The sequence below is a fragment of the Salpingoeca rosetta genome, assembly GCF_000188695.1.
Source record: "Salpingoeca rosetta unplaced genomic scaffold supercont1.1, whole genome shotgun sequence".
NCBI lineage: Eukaryota > Choanoflagellata > Craspedida > Salpingoecidae > Salpingoeca > Salpingoeca rosetta.
In genome coordinates, this window is record NW_004457740.1 from 1,865,678 (window position 1) to 1,885,560 (window position 19,883).

The 19,883-nt window shown below is 54.8% G+C and overlaps 7 protein-coding genes across 7 annotated transcripts in view; 3 read left to right on the top strand and 4 right to left on the bottom strand.

The window, feature by feature from the left end:
• PTSG_00421 (uncharacterized protein) overlaps positions 1-2,817 on the bottom strand; it is a 4,187-nt gene extending 1,370 nt beyond the window's left edge. The window contains exons 1-8 of the mRNA XM_004998913.1: positions 2,599-2,817; positions 2,234-2,339; positions 1,971-2,072; positions 1,591-1,662; positions 1,282-1,366; positions 705-947; positions 453-534; positions 1-162 (exon numbers count right to left, since the gene is read on the bottom strand). The exon at positions 1-162 is cut by the window's left edge and continues 43 nt beyond it. Of these exons, the coding sequence (XP_004998970.1) occupies positions 1-162; positions 453-534; positions 705-947; positions 1,282-1,366; positions 1,591-1,662; positions 1,971-2,072; positions 2,234-2,339; positions 2,599-2,753 (1,007 nt within the window). The 5' untranslated portion in view covers positions 2,754-2,817. The remainder of the gene's footprint in view (positions 163-452; positions 535-704; positions 948-1,281; positions 1,367-1,590; positions 1,663-1,970; positions 2,073-2,233; positions 2,340-2,598) is intronic.
• Positions 2,800-7,195, top strand: PTSG_00422 (uncharacterized protein). The gene is made up of 15 exons (XM_004998914.1): positions 2,800-3,304; positions 3,573-3,629; positions 3,748-3,848; positions 4,094-4,153; positions 4,449-4,542; positions 4,720-4,849; positions 5,030-5,124; positions 5,326-5,395; positions 5,557-5,697; positions 5,944-5,984; positions 6,104-6,150; positions 6,318-6,382; positions 6,632-6,675; positions 6,828-6,911; positions 7,039-7,195. The coding sequence occupies exons 1-15, from the start codon at positions 2,882-2,884 to the stop codon at positions 7,093-7,095; spliced, it is 1,509 nt and encodes a 502-aa protein (XP_004998971.1). The 5' UTR covers positions 2,800-2,881; the 3' UTR covers positions 7,096-7,195.
• A 193-nt stretch (positions 7,196-7,388) lies between these two features.
• On the bottom strand, positions 7,389-8,818 carry PTSG_00423 (uncharacterized protein; the record flags this gene model as incomplete). Its single annotated transcript, XM_004998915.1, has 5 exons — positions 7,389-7,475; positions 7,644-7,765; positions 7,916-8,143; positions 8,310-8,391; positions 8,678-8,818. The coding sequence occupies 5 exons, from the start codon at positions 8,816-8,818 to the stop codon at positions 7,389-7,391; spliced, it is 660 nt and encodes a 219-aa protein (XP_004998972.1).
• Positions 8,819-9,100: 282 nt separating this feature from the next.
• On the top strand, positions 9,101-11,292 carry PTSG_00424 (centrin-1). The gene is made up of 6 exons (XM_004998916.1): positions 9,101-9,321; positions 9,426-9,465; positions 9,641-9,744; positions 10,020-10,148; positions 10,375-10,437; positions 10,689-11,292. The coding sequence occupies exons 1-6, from the start codon at positions 9,319-9,321 to the stop codon at positions 10,851-10,853; spliced, it is 504 nt and encodes a 167-aa protein (XP_004998973.1). The 5' UTR covers positions 9,101-9,318; the 3' UTR covers positions 10,854-11,292.
• On the bottom strand, positions 11,210-15,690 carry PTSG_00425 (uncharacterized protein). Its single transcript, XM_004998917.1, has 10 exons — positions 14,897-15,690; positions 14,205-14,467; positions 13,880-13,961; positions 13,715-13,772; positions 13,373-13,502; positions 13,067-13,196; positions 12,684-12,773; positions 12,418-12,497; positions 12,136-12,253; positions 11,210-11,874 (listed from the first exon to the last, which is right to left on the bottom strand). Exons 1-10 carry the CDS (start codon positions 15,464-15,466, stop codon positions 11,341-11,343), a joined length of 2,055 nt encoding a protein of 684 aa, XP_004998974.1. The 5' UTR covers positions 15,467-15,690; the 3' UTR covers positions 11,210-11,340.
• Positions 15,691-15,885: 195 nt separating this feature from the next.
• Positions 15,886-17,302, top strand: PTSG_00426 (40S ribosomal protein S12; the record flags this gene model as incomplete). Its single annotated transcript, XM_004998918.1, has 2 exons — positions 15,886-16,257; positions 17,249-17,302. 2 exons carry the CDS (start codon positions 15,886-15,888, stop codon positions 17,300-17,302), a joined length of 426 nt encoding a protein of 141 aa, XP_004998975.1.
• Positions 17,303-17,529: 227 nt separating this feature from the next.
• Positions 17,530-19,830, bottom strand: PTSG_00427 (uncharacterized protein). The gene is made up of 6 exons (XM_004998919.1): positions 19,449-19,830; positions 19,160-19,227; positions 18,906-18,993; positions 18,591-18,731; positions 18,367-18,480; positions 17,530-18,117 (listed from the first exon to the last, which is right to left on the bottom strand). Exons 1-6 carry the CDS (start codon positions 19,555-19,557, stop codon positions 17,981-17,983), a joined length of 657 nt encoding a protein of 218 aa, XP_004998976.1. The 5' UTR covers positions 19,558-19,830; the 3' UTR covers positions 17,530-17,980.
• Between the last annotated feature and the right edge of the window lie 53 nt (positions 19,831-19,883).

Below are 19,883 nucleotides of genomic sequence, written 5' to 3' on the forward strand. Positions count from 1 at the left end.
CCAGAGAGGGCAAGCGGCTTGCTCCGCATCACAGCCAGGCTCTCATAGTACAGGTGCATGGACGAGCCAATGCTCTGCGTTGTCCAGTAGATCATGACATGCGTCAGCACCTCATCCAGCGACACAGACCGGAACGGCTCCGCCGCAGAGCTGTCGCTCCACCTGTGCATACGCGCGTGTGTGTGTGTGTGTATGTGTATATGTGTGTGTGCATACGGGTGTGCGTTTGTGTGTGTGTGTGTGTGTGTGACAGGGAGTCCGCTCAACGCAGGCAAATACGTACGGAAGCACACAAATGCAGTCATGCACGCAAGCAAGGTTAGCAACAAACAACCAAACACACGAACCAACCAACCAACGATATGGCCCTTGAAAAGCTCTGCACTCGTTGCTCGGCTGCACACTGGCGACTACAACAAGCACTCGGACCATCGCACAACAGCGACACTTACGCGTAAAACTTCTCGAGCAGCCATGACAGCAGGCCCACTGGCGAATCGTTTAGCCCCTGCGCAAGCGTGTCTGGTCGCGTCGCTATCAAATGACACACACACACACACACACACACACACACACACACACACACACACACACAACAATTGCACACGTGGGTATGAGGGTAAGAACAAGGAAGCAGCGGCGTTGACGGGAGCCCCAGAGGCACACACACGCACACACACATACATGCATACATAAATTCACACCTTGGATGAACTGGTAGCCGGTGCCCTCGCGAAAGAATGTGCGCGTGGTTGCCACCATGGCGCTGTCCTCTTTGCTCATCACCAGCGGCGCCAGCACAAGCGGGGCCCAGTGCCGCACGTTGTGCCACAGCGACACCGGCCCGCGCACAGGGGGCGGTACGCACGCCAGGAAGTTCACGTGCAGACCAACGCAGCTCTTCGCGTGGTGCCGCCCCAGCGCCCGCGCAATGATCCCGCCCCAGTCTGCCAGTGCACGCAAACAACAACAGTGGAGGGTATTTGTGTGTGTGTGTGTGTGTGTGCGTGTGTGCGTGCGTGCGTGTGTGTGTGTGTGTATGTGCGTGCGTGCGTGTGTGTGTGTGTGTGAATGGAGAGTGCAAACAAGAGCACGTGTGCGTGACTAGGTGCGACTGTGTGCAAAGGTATGCGGCAGACAGGCAGTCATGGGTTGCTCGCCTTCTGGGCTGCCATCAACTGCTTACGTCTCCGTGCCCCTCGCCACAGCTCCAACTCCACGCTCATTCTCGCATCCTTCCAACATCAAGCCGCTCCGCAATGCCGGCATCCATTCCCTTACCTCCGCCTTGCACGACGTAGTGCTCGTAACCAAGCTTCTTCATCAGCTTGTCAAACACATTCGCAATCGCATACGTATCCATGCCCTGCTCAGCATAGCAACCCGACACACACACACACACACACGCACACGCACGCACACACACACACACACGCATACGCACACACACGCATACGGACAAGTGCCAATGAGACCACATAATCCACGTATGTCAACACGCGCACTGCTGACCAGCAGACTAAGCTTCCATGGCACGCCCGTCTTTCGCCACCCACTCCTTCCATCGTAACAACATTCACATGTGCTCACCTCCTGCTTCGGTGCTTCGCTCCACCCATATCCGGGCAGCGATGGCGCAATCACATCGAAACCATGCCCGTCCTGTTCATATGCGTATGTGTGTGTGCGTGAGGGTAGTCATGTGCTCATCCTCTGCTAGTCATAGCACATGCACTTCAGTTACAACTCCAAAGTGCACAGGATCACACGGCAGAAGCACATAGTGGTGCACACAGCAGTGCACAAAACACAAGACGGTGATGCGTGATCGCACACATGCTCATATACACACACGCATGTACGCACACATACACATGCACACACAAGTACACACACGCGTGCACACACGCATGCACACATGCGCACACACAACTCCATTCACACACATACGTGCATGCACATGTGCATACCTTGTCGGCGGTGAGGAGGGGAATGAGTTTGTGAAACTCAAACACGGACCCGGGCCAACCATGGATCAGCAGCAGTGGTGTGCGCTCCTTGGCTGTCGTCTTCTGCTCCACGGCACACGGCAGTGTTCAAACGCACACATGTAACGGACCAACACGGACGCCACTTGCCGTCAACCAATTACACACACACACGCACGCACGCACGCACACACACACACAATACACACACATGTATATGTTTCCTACACACACAATTCACAAACCTGGTGGATGAAGTGGATGCGGAGGTCATCCACTGGGCATGTGAAGTGATCAAAGGTGTTCAGCTTCTCCACGGCGGCCTTCCAATCGTATGACTCCTTCCAGTACCTGAGATGGCCAACAGCATCAGCGTACAAGCGTGCAACCGTACAAGTGTGTAAGCGTGCAAGCGTGCAAGTGTGTAAGCGTGCAACCGTACAAGTGTGTAAGCGTGCAAGAGAACGATAACCCGCAAGCTCAGTTCTACCAACACACACACACACACACACACACACACACACACACACACACACACACACACACACACACACACACACACACACACACACACACGCGCGCGCGCGCATGCAGACATATGTGCACTGACTTGATTGCGTCCTGGAGCACGTGCGTCGGGGTGCCTGCCTTCCAGTCTGGGGAGGGTGATGCGGGAGCTGGGCGGGCCTGCGCAAGCTTTTGCCTCACCTCCTCCATATCCTCCTCGCGGAAGGGCACCTCAAAGCGCTCAACACCCACACTCATCTTCGCTAGCTCACAACCTTGCTTCTTCAAATCAAACACAAACAATGCAGCAAGCAAGAAGAAGGACCATCCAATTAAGTGATGACAACACTGCAACCCAGAGCAATCGCCGGCCACACATCGACGACATGGCGGGGCCAGGCCTGTTGCTTGCTGCCCGATGCAGCGCTCTTGTGCCCTCAGCTTCGCTGTCGCGAGCGTCACTGTCGCCCTTGTGCCTCGCACCCTTGTCAAGCACACTGACCACGCGCACAATGCGGGCAGTGCATGTGCACTGTGTGCGTGCACGACAACACCACCAACACCGATCCGCGTCGTCGAGCACAGCCCAGCAGCCCCCATCAGCGTCACGGCAGCTGCCGCACGTCGTGGTCCTCGGGACGGGATGGGCTTCTCACCGCTTCGTCCGTGACATCGACCACAACAAGTACCATGTCACAGTGGTGTCACCTCGTGATCACATGCTTTTCACACCGCTCCTCACGTCCACTGCCGTCGGCACGCTGGAGCACCGTTCCATCATCGAGTCCATTCGCGCCACCGCCTCTGAGGTGTGTCTGTCTGCTGTGTCTGTCTGTCTGTCTGTCTGTCTGTCTGTCTGTCTGTCTGTCTGTCTGTCTGTCTGTCTGTCTGTCTGTCTGTCTGTCTGTCTGTGTGCACACTTCGTGCGTGCGTGCGTGCGTGCACGGTGTTGCAGTTTGCTGGCAACCTTTACTCCTTAAGCTCAACACTACTTCCTTCCCCATCCACAACCACAACACACACACACACACGCTCGCACGCTCGCGCGCGTTTGCTGTGATGCTCGCACGACTGCAGCGCCACTTTGACTTCCAGCAGGCCCAGGTCACAGACATTGACTTTGACAACAACAAGGTAGCTTCAGCATATCCACTCATTCCACGCTGTCACAACTGCGCCCTGCGTTCACTTTGCTGTACTGCTGTACCCCTTCTGCGCTCATCACAGCCTGTCGCTTGCTGGTATCTTCCAGGTGATGTGCCAGTCTGCCGTCTATTCCAATGACGAGGAGCCCGAGCGCTTTCCGATTCCATACGACTTCCTCGTCGTCGGCATCGGTGCCGTCCCAAACACGTGCGTGCCTTGTTGTCGTGTGTGTGTGTGTGTGTGTGTGTGTGTGTGTGTGTGTGTGTGTGTGTGTGTGTGTGTATGTGTGTGTATGTGTGTGTGTGTGTGTGTGTGTGTGTGTGTGTGTGTGTGTGCGCGCGCGCGCGCCCTCGAGTTTGCCGCCTTGCTGCCTCTCGCCTGGTTCGCATACACAAATGAACAGAGTGAATCGCAACCCGTCACATCAGCGCTGGTGTGCGTGCGTGGCGCAGGTTTGGCGTCCCCGGCGTCAAGGAGCATGCCTTCTTCCTTAAGGAAGCCAGCGATGCAAGGTGACTCCAGCCACGGTGTCCTGTAAAGGTCGCTCGTACCGCCATCATGTGTGCCCTGTGCGTGTGTAAGTTCACCGTCGCGTTACACTGTATTACACAGTGCAAGAAGAGGTGTATCTGCGCTACTCTTGCTCTCCTTCTCTTCTCCTCTTGCCTTCATTTCCTTCCCTTCAGCTCCTCCGCTCTCCAAATCTCCACAGTTCCAACGATACCACTTCAAAGCACAGTTCGCCCCTGCTTTTCACCCTCAACCCCTACCTCAACATCCGCGGCATTGTGGCGTTTGCATCAACAGAGATGTGCGGCGTCGCATTCACGACTGCTTTGAGGCCGCGTCTTTTCCGATGAAGACAGCGCAGGAGATTGAAGACCTTCTCACGTTTGTCGTGGTGGGTGCACAACACAAATACAATACACCACCCTACAACACTGCGACAACACACGACACAGCAACACAACGCAACACAGCGGGCAGGTGTACGTTCGCGTCGTCTGTCTCCTACTGCCCTGAAATAAGTGTGCTTGCTTTTTCTTGTCTGTGGTTCCAACATGACTCTTCGCTTCAGGTTGGTGGTGGGCCGACTGGGGTTGAGTTTGCGGCAGAGTTGACCGACTTCCTACGCGAGGACTGCACTCGTCTCTATCCACACATCCAGCACCGCCCCCGCGTCATCCTCCTCGAAGCAAGCGGCGCAGGTGTGTGCGTGTGCGTGTGTGTGTGTGTGTGTGTGTGTGTGTGTGTGTGTGTGTTGTGTGTGTGTGTGTGTGTGTGTGTGTGTGTGTGTGTGTGTGTGTGTGTGTCGTGAGCAAGGGTTCACTTGAACGGCAACGAACCACTTCACCCTCGCCCCTGCTACGCTTCTCACTGCTCCCCAGTGCTGAGCGCCTTTGACAGCAGTCTTCGCCAGTATGCACTCCGTCGCCTGGAGCGGCAGGATTGCCACGTCCGTCTTGGCCGCAGTGTCAAAGAGGTGCTGTACCTGCTACCATGCAAAAATGACCCAGATTATGCGTCGGTGTCTGTGTTGGGCTTCCTTCCATTCCTTCCATTCCTTCCCTTCCCTTCCCTTCCCTTCCCTTCCCTTTCCTTCCTTCCTTCCTTCCTTCCTTCATCCATTCTCTTCTCCTCTGACTGAACTTCCACACACGCACACACACACATGCCGTTGCAGGTGAAGCGACATGAGGTTGTGCTGGACAATGGCGAGGTCATCAACACTCATTGCATCGTCTGGTCAACAGGTGCGTCACTGCCACTTTGCTTGCATGCAGGCAAGCTGGCGCACGAAACTTGCTGCGTATGGTAGTCTAGTGTGTCGAGTGACAGCGACACCAGATACATGCAATACCGTGACATGACCCCCTCCACGTCCTCCCCTTCCCCCTCTTTCATGCATGTGCAGGCGTTGGCCCGCGCGCGCTCGTGAAGTCACTCGATGAAAGGTATCTCACCGAGAACAAGCAACACATCCGCGTTGATCGGGGCCTCAAGATCGCCAACACCCAGAACGCATTTGCATACGGCGACTGTGCCCGCATCGATGGTGTGTGCTGCTTCTCCTTGTCCTTGTCCATGTCGTTCTTTGCTCTTGTTGGGGGGGGGAGGTTGTTGGTCAATTGATTTTGCCGTCGACAGTGTTCGCCCTGTTCGCCTGTTTGCATCACGATGTGCACAAAAGGATACACGCACATGATGTCCTTGGTAACACGCAACACACAACACACAACACACAGCACACAGCACGTACATACACACTCGCATGTGCTCACCAATCTGCGTGCACCACCAGGGTACATCCTCCCTGCCGTTGCCCAGGTGGCAGAGCAGCAGGTGCGACCAACCCTGCGCCGCTTTCACGCATTGCTTGTCCTCACGTCTTCTGTGTATCTGTTGCCCAGTGTTCGCTCACAGCATCATCCTGTTTGCACATTTCAATCATATTCATCAAGGGAAAGTTCCTCGCCGATGAATTCAATCGCGCAACACCGCAGCGAGAGTAAGAGCGGCTCATGCTCGGTTTCATTGCTGCTTTCACACACTTGCCTGCAGGCAACCACACAATATCGCACGACTGCGCACGTGTTCACGAAAGGAGTTTCGACTTGCGCTTGGCTGCGTGCTGCCGTATATGTTCACGTGTGCTTGCTTGTGTTCTTTCAACAGGGTTGGCTGCGACACATTCAAGTTTGCCTCTTCAGGGATGCTTGCCTACCTCGGCCACTACGGCGGTGCGACCAGTCTGAAACATACATGCAAGAGAGAGAGAGTGTGTGTGTGTATGTGTGTGTGAGCGAGTGAGTGAGTGAGTGAGGGAGTGAGTGTGTGTGTGTGTGTGCATGAGTGAGTGTGTGTGAGTGAGTGAAGGAGTGTGTGTGTGTGCGTTGTTACACCTGCATTTGTAGACCTGTGTATCTCTTGCTGTCTCGCGCACCATCTCTTCCTATTTCTGCCCTCACCCGTGTTGCACCGCATCGCAGGTGTTGCTAAGATTGCCGTGCCAACACCTGACGACGTCACGAATGTCAGTGAAAATCAACCCCCGTCATCACAACCACCAACGAAATGTTTCACTTTCGTTTGCTTGCCAGGCCCCTTCGTTCTGGACAGCTCAGCCACTCCTCTCGAGGATTCACATAGCACATGACGTTTGCACTGCTTGCACCGTGTGCACAGGTGAAGTTGTCTGGGCTGACTGCGTGGCTGGTGTGGCGGATGGGTTACTTGACCAAGCTTGGCCGCTGGAGGAACAGGCTACAGGTGAGGGATGGGGCTGCAACAGCCAAGAGGCTGTACGCTTGTGCACCGGAGTTCATGCCTGCCTCGCACATAACACAGACACTCACGATGCATCACGTGTTCACCAACCCTGCACACACGAAAACAGGTGCCGTTCGACTGGCTGAAAACAATGATCTTTGGCCGCGATCCAACAAAGTTCTGACAACTGCGCAGTGCCGTGTCATTCGTCAGTGATCTCTCATTTGTCCATCATGCCATGCACGCAAAGCCAAACCAAAATGAAATGGAGTCTTGACCACAAAACGAGATGGAACAACACACGCACACACACACACACACACAAACGCAAGCGTGTGTTGGGAACATTCAATTCAATTCGTCTGTTAATGTAAACATGCTCGCACACCTCTCCCCGCACTCCGCTGCACAAACGTACACAAAGCGCACACACACACACACACACACACACACACACACGCGCGCGCGCGCGCGACTTCAAGTCGTGGCAGGGGCTGCTTCTTGTTGCTGCGATTGTGCCGAGCCTTCTTCCTCACTCTCGTCCGGCAACATCAGGTTGTTCGTCTGTTCAGAGAAGAACGAATTGACAGCTGTGAGGTGGGCGAAAACACAAAAAACAAATTTGCACCTAGCAGGAACCGCAAGCCACTGCACACACACACACACACACACACACACACACACACACACACACACACACACACGTAAACACACACACACACACACACACACCTGGATCTCCAGCGCGCGGGCAAGGGTGTGCAGCTGCGCTTTGCGCTGTGGCAGGGTGCGACTCAGCTCCGCAATCTCGTCCATTGCCTTTGCCAGCCGATCGAGCAGCTCTCGCGTTGCTTCTGCAAGCACGACAACACAAAGCCCGGAGCCATATTGCGGGGGTGAGCAGGACGATCGAGGAGCCAGTCCATCGTCAAACAGAGAGACATCACACAACACACAAAGAGCCCTCAGTAACAACAGCAGCAGCAGCAGCAAGCGCGGCTGACCTGATGGCGCTGCTGTGTCGCCTGCTGCTGTTGGAGCAGATGCTGTCTCGTCTGCCTTGGCAATGGCCTCAGCAGTTGGCACTTCCAGCGGCGGGCACTCCGCCAGCTTTGCGTCGATGGCTTGCGGGGTTTGTGCGCGGTGCTGGGTGACGCGGGAGATGAGCTCGTACACCTCCAGCTGGATCGCCTTGAGCTGTGCAGAGAGGTCGCGATCACGCGGCGCCGTGTCTGCCATCAAATATCAACGCAAACCAAGCAGTGCCGTGACAAACAAGGTGGTGGGTTGGAGGCAGGATGGGTGAGCACGCTCGTCTCACGACGAACACAGGACTCGATGCCGCTTGGACAAGGCGTTCACAGCAAGCGGACCACAAAAGCACAGGCTGTGCCTCACCGTCATCTTTGAGGGTGTAGTCCCAAGGTGAGCCACCAACGGCGACGTTGGATCGCAACAACTGGAAGGCCTCCCTTGATACCTGCGCAACACGCACATGCCACGGGCACGACGTCAATGACCAAAGGGGCGTTTGGCGCTGCAGACGCAGCGCAAGGACGATACACAACACTCGCTTGTTTACTCTGTTTCTCTCCCCGGCCCCTGCCCCCAACTCTCTCTCTCTCTCTCTCGCGCGCACACACACACACATACATATTCCCTAGTTCCCTCTTCCATTCACACACACACACGCTCTCTCTCTCTCTCTCGCTCCTGACCCCCTCCCAGTCACACACACACACACACACACACACACACACACAGACCTGTTGCATGTGGTAGAGGAAGGCCTTCTTTGCCTTTGGGTTCTTCCATGTGCGGCGCGCAGCGTATGCTTCGCTTGCAGAGGCAAAGCGGCGCTCCAGCTTCCCCACCACAGCTTGGCTTCCCAGTGTCACTCGCGACATGGTGTGGCAAACAGGGGGAGGGATGGCAGGTGCAGCGAGGAAAGAAAGAAACAACCCCAACAAGAGGAACAGATGAGCAGCAAGGCTCTGGAACACACCCAATGTGGTGTGACAATGTGACTTAATGCGATACGCACAGCGAGACAACCAACCACAACAGCACCAACCACAACAGCACCAACCACAACAGCACCAGCACCACCAGCACCACTTTGTTCAGTCAGTCGCCGTTGGTGGAAAAAACGGGCGGTTGTGAAGATTTGTTGGAGACATTCACCAATTCTCGTTAACGACAAGGAGCTCAGTCAAACAACAACTCAAACCACCACAACAGCCATCATCTCAGCCACATCCATCTATCCATATCCATCCAGCCAGCAACCAAGACAGACTCGAGTTCATTCCCCATCTAACCACTCTCCTCTTCCTCCCTTCTCAACTCTGACGACTTGGGGACGCGCTTTTGGTGTTTCACCTTTGTTGACACAGCTACTCCAGCCATGGTGAGCCCTGCGCGTGGACTGGCACGCTCGCATGTGTTTTTTGGGTGTGTTGTTGCTCGTTCGCGTTCTGCTCACGCATGTGCTCTGCGCTTCACCAACTTCAGGCACACCGCAAGACATCACTCGCCAAGAAGCGCAACTCAGGTGCGTGGCATGACCTAGCCGTGATTGTCTCTGGTATTGCCCGCAATTGTGTTTTGTGTTGCTTTGAGCCCTCGTGAGCAACGCTGGCAAGACAACCATATGCCTTCATCTCCACCCTTCCCTTCTTGCGTTCTCCCCCGTTCTCAATCTTGCCGTCTTGCCTCCTTGCTTGTAGCCGTTCGCTCTGAGCTGACGGAAGAACAGAAGCTTGAGATCCGTGAAGCGTTTGAGCTCTTCGACACAGATGGCTCGGGGTCTATCGATGCAAAAGAACTCAAGGTATAGTGTGTGTGTGTGTGTGAGCGTGCTCTGTGTGTGTTTGAGTGTGCGCTCTGTGTGTGTGTGCGTGTGTGTAAGAGCGTGTGTTTGAGTGTACGCTCTCTCTCCCTCTCTGTGCGCGCGCGTGGGTGCTTGTATTTATACACACCGGCTAGTCTGCGCCATTGTGTGCGCTGTCTCGTACGTGTGTAGCTCTTGTCTTCTGTCAAGCAGCACAGTTAACCCTCACGCACTCACTCCGCCTGCGATGCATTGGTGCGTGCCACGGAGAGCAGGTTGCAATGCGTGCACTCGGGTTTGAGCCGAAGAAAGAGGAGATCAAGAAGATGATTTCAGACGTTGATCGTGACGGCTCTGGGTCCATCGACTACAACGAATTCCTGCAGATGATGACACAAAAGATGGTGCGCACGTGTGTGTGTGTGTGTGGGAATGTGCGTGCGTGTGTGTGTTCACATGTGTATGCACGCATCAGTGTGTACATGTATGTGTGCGTGAACCTGCATGTATGCGCGTGTTTGTCAATGTTATCCGGTGCTTTATGTGCCACAATGCGGAGCGCTACCATCTGCCACCAACCATTTCTCGGCCATGCCTGATGTGTGCCCCCTTTGCTTCTCGTGTTTGTAGAGCGAGAAGGACACAAAAGAGGAGATTCTGAAGGCCTTCAAGCTGTTTGACGACGACAGCACGGTTCGTTTCAATTCGCCAAACTGAAACACGTGCTTTGATATGTCTGGCGATGCAAGCCTGGCAAGAATGAAATGGCGGGGGGGGGGGGGAAGGTCTGATCAACCTCTTGACCCATTGCTTCCTTCTTCTCATACTCTTGACTAACTCACACACACACACACACACACACACACACACACACACACACACACACACACACACACACACACGTACACTCCCTCCCTACCTTGGACCGTCGCGTGCATGTGCAGGGCAAGATCAGCTTCAAGAACCTGAAGCGGGTTGCGCAGGAGCTTGGGGAGAGCCTCTCTGACGAGGAGCTGCAGGAGATGATTGACGAGGCAGACAGAGACGGCGACGGCGAAATCAACCAGGAGGAGTTCTTGAGAATCATGAAGAAGACAAACCTCTACTGAACACACGCACACACACACACAAACACACACATACACACGCACACCTGCAGCACCAAGATAGCCACTGCCATCAGTGCGCCATTGGACCATGTTGCTCATTTAGTCCGTCATTTTTTTCGCCCATTCACTGGCCATTGATTCTTCCACGCTTACTTGCTCACTTTGCTTACATCCACTCCATCACGCCTCCTTGCTGTTGATGCTCATGCATCCCCCCCCCGTGCGCTTGTTAGACACACCACACGCCCTTCTTACCTCATGAATCCCTCCCTCTCCCCTCTCTCGCCGCCACCACCTGCTTCGTTTCCGCGTCTTGATTCGCTTCTTCTCTCTCCGTTCCATCTTGGGTCTGTTTGCTCGCTTGTCAATATATTCATACCTATGTGACCCGAAACAACTTCCCACAAGATACACAATGCTTGCTTGATATTGTAAACACACACACACACACGCGCACACACACACGCACACACACAAAGAGGGCTGGCTACTCTTCTGGCTGGCGACTGTGGCTGCGCCTGTGCTTGTGCTTCTTCTTCTTCTTCTTGTGACGGTGTGATCGCTTGTCCTTTTCTGCTCTGGTTCCGCCTTCATCATCATCATCACCACCACCACCACCATCATCATCATCACCGCTTCGCTTGCTTCGCTTGCGTCTGAGTTCGTGCGCTGAGTCACCATCACCACCACCAGCACTGTCGTCGCTGTCACCCCCGTCACTGCTACTCTTGTGGTGTCGGCGCTTGCTCTTCTTCTTCTTCTTCTTCTTCTTCTTTTCTCTCTTGTGTCGCTTCCGACTCTCCTTCTGACGCGCCTTTCTTCTCTTCTCCCTCCTCCGTTCATCACCATCACCATCGCCATCACCAGGGTTGCCGTTGTCGTCATCGTCACCACTGTTGTCGTTGTGCCGGTGTTTGTGTCTGTGTTTGTGTCGCCTCCGTCTTCGTCTTCGGTCGTCGCTCTCGCTGCTGCTGTCATCGTCACTGCTGCTGCTGCCGCTGCCACTGCTGCTGCTTGTGCTCTGCAAAACCACACGAACAAGACACCAGACATGCCCACAGCATGCGCAAAAAAGGTGCGAGAAGACGGGCGTGTTCGAGGTGAACAAGAGGCTGAAAGCACGCAGAACACACACTCAGAGGGAAAGCACACTTTCAAACGCAAACACGCACAAGCTTGCGCGCGCGCACACACACACACACATTCACACACATACACACACATTCACACATACACACACACGCACAAACATCAACACACACGAACGCATGAAGCAGCGCACCTCCTTCAGCAGAGACTTGAGAGCAGACACAGTGCTGCCGCCCGTTCGTGTGTGCAGCGTTGACGACAGCGACGATGAGGACGACGCGTGGCGCTGCCTGATTGCCGCCTGCGAGGACCTGTTGTTAACGGGTGTTTTGTGTGTTTTGTGTGTGTGTGAATGTATGTGTGTGTGTGAATGTGTGTGTCAGTGACAACAGCATCCGATGGAATCTGATCAAGCACGGTGATCATGGTCACTGGCATGATTGCACAATCCATCACGCACTGCATATGAACTGACGATGTCTTCATGGATCCGAACGTTGCGCGCGCTGCTGTTGTTGCCCTCTCTGTCGCTGCCGCCCGTCGCTCAAGCGTCCGCTGCACACACACACACACACACACACATATGTTGGGGAGCACGTTATAAGCGGCGGGCGGCGGCAGACAGCAAAGAATGCAGCTGCCACAACACATCTACATTAACACACACGCGCGCGCATACAAACACAAGCACACACGCGCATACACACACACACACACACACACACACACACAATTGCGTACGTGAATGGAGCGAATGAGGTTGAGTGCTTCGCTGCGTCGCGGTCCCATCAGCTGCGCCGCTCGCGTCAGCACCTCCGCCGCTTCAACCAACTGACATCGATCGGTGTGGGGAGAGGGAGTATGCGAATGGATTGGTTTGTTGTGGTGTTGGTTTGCGTTATTGTGTTTGAGTACATTGTTCAAGTTTGTGCATGCGTTTGTGCATGTGTGCATGAAAGTGTGAGACACACACGCCAGATCCAAGCGACGATCGAAAAAGTGGTGTGTGCCAGCTTGTGCAGTGCTGTTGTGCAACCGACACCTAACCGCACAAGCCTTCCCGCGCCACGAACGCATTTACATCCCCCCTCACACACAAGTCCAACACATTTCCGGGAACAGACCTTGTCTTTGTGCTGGAGGTCGCTTGCCTGTCGCATGAGCGTGATCTCCAAGTACAACGTGGCGTTGCTGTGGTCTGGATTGAGGGAGAGGGCGTCTCGAAGCATCTTCACAGCACCCTCAAACTTGTTCCTGGGACATGCGTGGGTATGCATTTGCGTGGTGTGGAGTGGGTGTATGTACATGCACGATGGGTGATGAGGGAGACAGATGCAGTCGGGTGGTGGGAACTCGAGGCACGCGACTGTGGCGTCCACACAACTAGCACAACAAAACAGGAACTGCGAGCAAACAAGTGAAAAACGCACTGCTTTGTGAAGAGGGTGCCGAGCGCGACCATTGCCTCGACGTTCTTGGGGTCAAGAGCCATGGCGCGGTTGTAGCAGCGTCTCGCATCGGCAAACTTGCCCTCCTTCTGATACTGAACACCACGCGCAACTGTACATGTGTGTGTGGGAATGTGTGTATGCGCAGGTGAGGGTGTGTGTGTGTGTGTGTGTGTGTGTGTGTGTGTGTGTGTGTGTGTGTGTGTGTGTGTGTGTGTGTGTGTGCACGTGGTGGAAGCGGAATGACAGCATCCATCAACACGTGATATGACCAACGAATCAACGCGTGATGTGGCCAACAACACGGCAACAGCTGCACCGCACCTGATTGCATCGAGAGGTCTTTGTCTTGCTGTTTCCGCAGCGCTAGAAACGTGTCGCTCTGCAACAGCACACGTGACACGTTCCGGTGCAAGTCAGCAGCAAGTCAAAGCACACGTGTAGCAGGCCATAACAGCATACGTACAACAGAGCCAAACGCACGCACACCTCTGATGGCTTAAAGCTGTGGATGATGGAAAGGAGGCTGCCACCATCCGTGTTGCCGAATTGGGCAATGTACTCCTCGTTCCTGCAGAGCACACACACACACACACACACACACACACACACACACACACACACACACACACACACACACACACACACACACACACACACACACACACACACACACACCACACACCACACACCACACAGGACAGAGAAAAGCAAGGCCGTGCCACATTGCAATCGAGGGTCGTGCGTGGGTGTGAGGTTGAGCAGCAGCAGGGAGGCGGCAACCACCCACATATCACACTCACTCCGAACATACGTTTCAGGGTTGAGATATGCGCTGGATAACTGCAATGACGAGAGGTAGGACGCGCCCTTCCCCGAAATGATGCCCAGTGGAAGCATGTATCCATATGGAGCATGGTGGTGCAATACACTGGCGACGGCGGTGTGCACACCCCATTTGGGGCGAAGGCGAGCTGCAACCCGCCCCGCATCGACAATGACTGCGCGCGCCACGTCGCCAACCCGCAGCTTGTGCCGCGACTGCAGCGCCAACGGGACCACAACCTCAGCGGCATCCTACGATTTCGAACAAAGCGACAACGAACAAGAAGCAGCAAAGTAAGGTCAAGGGAGCTGGCTGTGAGCGCGGCCCCGCGCCGCCGCAATGACGTGGTGCCATCGCCAGCCCAGTGCTAACTGTGATCCTTGAACTGTTGCGTACCCTCCCCATTCCCGCAAACCCTACATCTAACTGCTCCTCCCTCCCTTCCTACACCAACACACACATACATACACACATACACACACACACACACATATATATATATATATATATATATATGCACACACACACTCACACACACACACACTCAGACACACACACTCAGACACACACACTCAGACACACACACGCACACACACACACGCACACGCACACTCACACACACACACACTCTCTCTCTCCCTCTCTCTGTGGAACGAAGCAGTAAGCAATTACGCATGCACCTTGAAGTTGTGTGACAGTCCGGATGCTGTGAGGCGTGCTGTTGCAGAGCATCGGGCGCCTGCGTCGTCTGCAGTGTCCACGACCAAGATCCGCACGACCGTGCCGGGAACGAGGCGTGCAACCTCGAGCCGTTCGCTGTTTACGGGCTCCTCCCGAAACCAGTCCAGCACGGGGGCGTAAGAGCCAAGCTCCAGTGTCACCGGCACCTGGTCTTGTGCATCGGTGGTTGCAGTGGCTGCAGTGGCTGCAGGGGTTGCAAGGGTTGCAGTGGTTGCAGTGGTTGAAGTGGTTGCAGTGGCTGTTGCGGATGCGGCCTGGATGGCAAGATCAGCTCCACTTCGAGCATCAAAGGTGCTTGCGTTGTCCACGCGTGGCCGTAAGGTCTGCTTGAGCCTTGTCAGGACTTTCGCTGCCGTGTCATGCACCTGCGCCACTGCGGGTGTTTCTCCGCCCTGTGCAGCAGTGCCAGTGTCATTGATCTTGGGTCTTACCACAGCGCCTGTGGAGGCCCTATCATCATCTTCCTTCCCTGCAACAGCCGCACCACCCACGTTGGGGGCGTCTTCCATCTTCCCCCTCCTGCCGCTCCTGCCACTGCTGCCGCTGTGATCCCTGCTGCCTCGACCCCTGCTGTGATCCCTGACGTGACACAAAGGACACAAGCAAGCAAGCCAGCAAGCAGCACGTTCGTCCGCACTGTCGCTTGGTGGGGTGGATGTGCCAATTGCACGGTGCAGTGAGTTGCAATTTGCAACGTATGGTACAGACACTGAAAAAAGGTGTGGGGTTCTCCAAGCTGCTGAAAATCTGTGAAAATCTCCCCGATCTGTATGCATGTGTTGTCTCTCGCTTGTCTCTCGTCTTGGCTTGTGCCTTTTCCATCATCGACTTGTGCGACCCGAAACGACACGCGGCAGCGACGCTTACCCCGCTTCAGTGGAGGACTTGAGGACGGTCACACACACACCTTCATCACCAAACACCAACAATGGCTGAGGAGCAGCAGACCATGGACACCACCCCCGAGCAGGTTGAGACCCCTGCCGTCGAGGCCGAGCTCACCAACGAGGAGGCTCTGCGCCTTGTGCTTCGCGATGCCGTGCATTCTGATGGCATCGTCCGCGGTCTGCGCGAGGTGGCCAAGACCATCTCCCGCGGTGACGCCATCTTCGCCGTTGTCGCCAACGACTGCGACGAGAAGAACATCACCAAGCTCATCGAGGCCCTCTGCGCCGAGCGCAAGGTTCCTTTCGTCACCGTCGAGAGCAAGAAGCAGCTCGGCGAGTGGGCTGGTCTCTGCAAGATTGACAAGGACGGTAACCCCCGCAAGGTTGTCAAGTGCAGCTGCGTCGCCGTCAAGGTTCGTGCAGACGGCGCTCGTGTGTGGCTGTGTGCTTCTGTTTGTGTATGGCTGTGTGCTTCTGTTTGTTTGTTTGTGTGTGTGTGTGTGTGTTTGTGTGTGTGTGTGTGTGCTTCTGTTTGTGTGTGTGTGTGTGTGTGTGTGGCTGGCAGGTCTCTGGATGGTTGGCGTGTTCCTCTTTTGTTGGGTGCCATTTGTATTTCTTCCTTGCCTTGGCACCCTCCTCCCCTCCTCCCTTGCTTCCTTGCTTTCTCCTTTTCTTCGCCATCCCCTCCCCTGCTGTTTCCCTCCACAACCCTCCCCCCCTACTTCTTTTTCCTTCTATCGTTTCCCCCCTTTCCACTTCCACTCTGGTTTTGCTTTCCTCGAGTGCGAACGGTCTTGATGAGAATGGCTTCAAGCTCCCTCTTCTGAGGCTGCCGAAAAGCGTGTAGCATCTGCGGAGAACTTCAATCCGGAATCTTAGTTGTCTGAACCAACGACGCGCAACCCTCCCTGTCTCGCCTTATCCATCTTTCCTTCTCTGCTACGTTCTTTTACCCCCTACCCCTCTTCCCTTTCTTCTGTCTCAGTTTCCCTTTCCCCCTCCTTCCTTCCATCGTTCCCCCCCCCCAACTTCCACTCTTGTTTTGCTTTCCTCGAGTGCGAACGGTCTTGATGAGAATGGCTTCAAGCTCCCTCTTCTGAGGCTGCCGAAAAGCGTGTAGCATCTGCGGAGAACTTCAATCCGGAATCTTAGTTGTCTGAACCAACGACGCGCAACCCTTTTCTCCCCCTACTTTGCGTTTCAACACGCCCTTCCTCCTCTTCTTTCTTCTCCCCTTTTTCTCGTTTTGCATTCCCCCTGCCCGATATTTATTTCTTTGTGTTGTTTGCCAATCACCTCACCCTCACCATCACCGCCACGACGGACTGTTGTTGCTGATCCCTTTGCATCCGCTCACACACATTATGACTTTTGCTTGCTCGGCTTGCTCTTCTTGTTTCACAGGCCCTGCCCGACTCCCGCGCCCTTGCCAAGCTCCGCGAGAGCCTCAAGGCATAAGACGCTCCCTGGTGCTCCAGTCCAGCTGTCTCCCTTCCCCGTGAGAGTGCTGTGGTTTCTCTTTTGACTGACTTGCTCGCTCGTCGTATTCAATAAAAGAACCCGCCTCTTGCAACCCCTCTTTTAACTTCCGCACAAAACCACCAGGCAGAGGGAGTGGAACACTGCGTCACATCGCAACACGGGGGGTCACTCGCGCGCACACACAAAGCTTCTTGACACCACGTCACACCGTTGTTTATGTGTCATGTGTATTTCACGTCATGTCAAACAACAACGACAACCACAACAGGAAGCAACACAAAGTTGTTCACGTATGTCAGCAAAGCACAACACACACACACTCAGACACACACACACACAAACAACCTGAGCTATCTCGGTCATAGAGGAACAGGAAAGGTGGGGGGGGGACTGGAGAGACGAGGCGTTGATTGGTTGAGAAGCGGGCAACGAAACAGACAAGCCCAAGCATCACGTTGAGAAGGAGAGAGAGAGAGAAACGAGAAAGAAATGGAGGGGGGGGGGGGTTAAAAGGCACGAAGAACAACAGCAGCAGCAGCAGCAACAACGAACACCAACTTACACAGACGCAAAAACTGAACCAACCAGTCGCACCACTACATAATCGCCGACGCGCTGAAAATGCTACAGCCAGCTAACGAGCAAGCCGGGGAGCTAGTCGCTGTATTCCTTCTCCTCGTGTTTGCCGACCTCTGTCGACTCTTCTCTGTTGAGGAACGTCTTGACCACATACACAGCGGCTGCAAGGCCGGCGCCCGTCAAGCCACCAAACGCCGCCGCGCGTGGACCAGCTGTGTGTGTGTGTGTGTGTGTGTGTGTGTGTGTGTGTGTGTGTGTGTGTGTGTGTGTGTGTGTGTGTGTGTGTGTGTGTGTGTGTGTGTGTGTGTGTGTGTGTGTGTGTGTGTGTGTGTGTGTGTGTGTGTGTGTGTGTGTGTGTGTGTGAGCAGTCGTAGTCATAGCGACAACAACACAGCGACGAACTGACAACTTTGTTCAGCACACGCAACTGCACGCGCACATAATTGTCATGGAATACGCACAGGTGATGCGGAAGAGGGTGCCTGTTGCGACTGCAGCAGCGACGTCGTTAACAATGTCGTCCTTTTCGCCTCTCGCCTTGATGATACCACCGTTGATGGAGTGGAACATGACAGCTGCAGCACAACGCAAGGCAAAAACAGTGGTCGTGAACAACACGCTCCCAGCCTCGACAAAGCAAAACAATACGAGCGCACACACACACACACATATGAGGTGAACGTACAGAGGACGGCGAGGGTGTTTCCGAGGAAAGGACCGCGCTTGCCGACGGCATTGAGAACGGTGGTCACCCTTAACCGGTTGCTGGTAGCAGCAGGGTGCCTCAAACCTTCAACAACACCATACAAGCCACCACCAATGGTACCTAACAGAAACAAACACACAGCACATGCATACGCAGCACATGCATGAGCAATGGCAGTTTTGGGGGGGGGGGTTGCAGCACACACACATACACACACGCACAAGCACACACTGAAACACACACACAAGCAGGGGAGACGCGTTCACGCACATACATAAATTACACGTAGCTCACCTGCCAGGTACGAGACACCGGTGCTGTACGACATGCGCTCGAGCAGTGACCGTGACTTCTCCGCGCTGCTCGGGAACAGAAAGTCGGGCTGTGTGTTGCGTATGTGCGTGTGTGTGTGTGAGTGTTGCGTGCGTGGGTGAGTGCAAGGGGTGGTAGGCTATGCGGTGTGTGTCTGTGTATGCTTGTGTATGTGTGTATGTGTGTATGTGTTTCCAATCAACTGCGCATGCACGTGGTTGTGCAAAGGAACCGACCTGGTTCAGCGTCTGTGCCTCATTGCCAAGTGCGAGGTAGGGGGACTGGTACGCTTGTGTCATCATGGCTGTGTGTGTTCATGTACAAAGGCGTTGCATGAGCGCATCGTGCTGGTGAGAAAAGAGAGAGAGAACCAACCCCAAAACAAAAAAAGCACCATGGCGAGCCTACAAAACAGACGGCCAGCAACGACAGACGAGCACTGCAAGCCCAAACAGGCACCCTTCCAGCAAGCGCGCTTGGTTTCGTTTCGTGTTTGTTTCATGTTCCTTTTCGCGCGGCTCTCACCTTGTGGGTCGAAGGGCTGGTAGCCGCCAAAGCTGGTGGGCTGGCCAAAGCCAGTCGGGGACGCGGCGCCGGTGGCGTGTGAAAGGTCATGTGCGGTATCATCACCCATGTTGGCGGTTTGTGTTCTGCGGGTAGGGGGGGGGAGGAGAAGACGACCTGCTTCCGCTTCACGCGTGGGTGTGTTGTTGCAGGGACAGGGCGCGACGCGACGCGACGGGATGGGAGAAGGGGTTCCTGGCTGTACAACAACAACAACAGCAACAGCAACAACAAACTACAAGCAGACAGGAGGAGACAGCGACGGCTGGTGGCAATGTGCAGCGTGCTGCTCTTGTGTTGTTGCTTGTCGCGCTTGCGTCCACGTGAGGCAAAAGGAAGAAGGAAAAAGCAAAGCGGAAAGCGATTGCAGAAGGTTGCCCAGCCAGCAAGCCCATA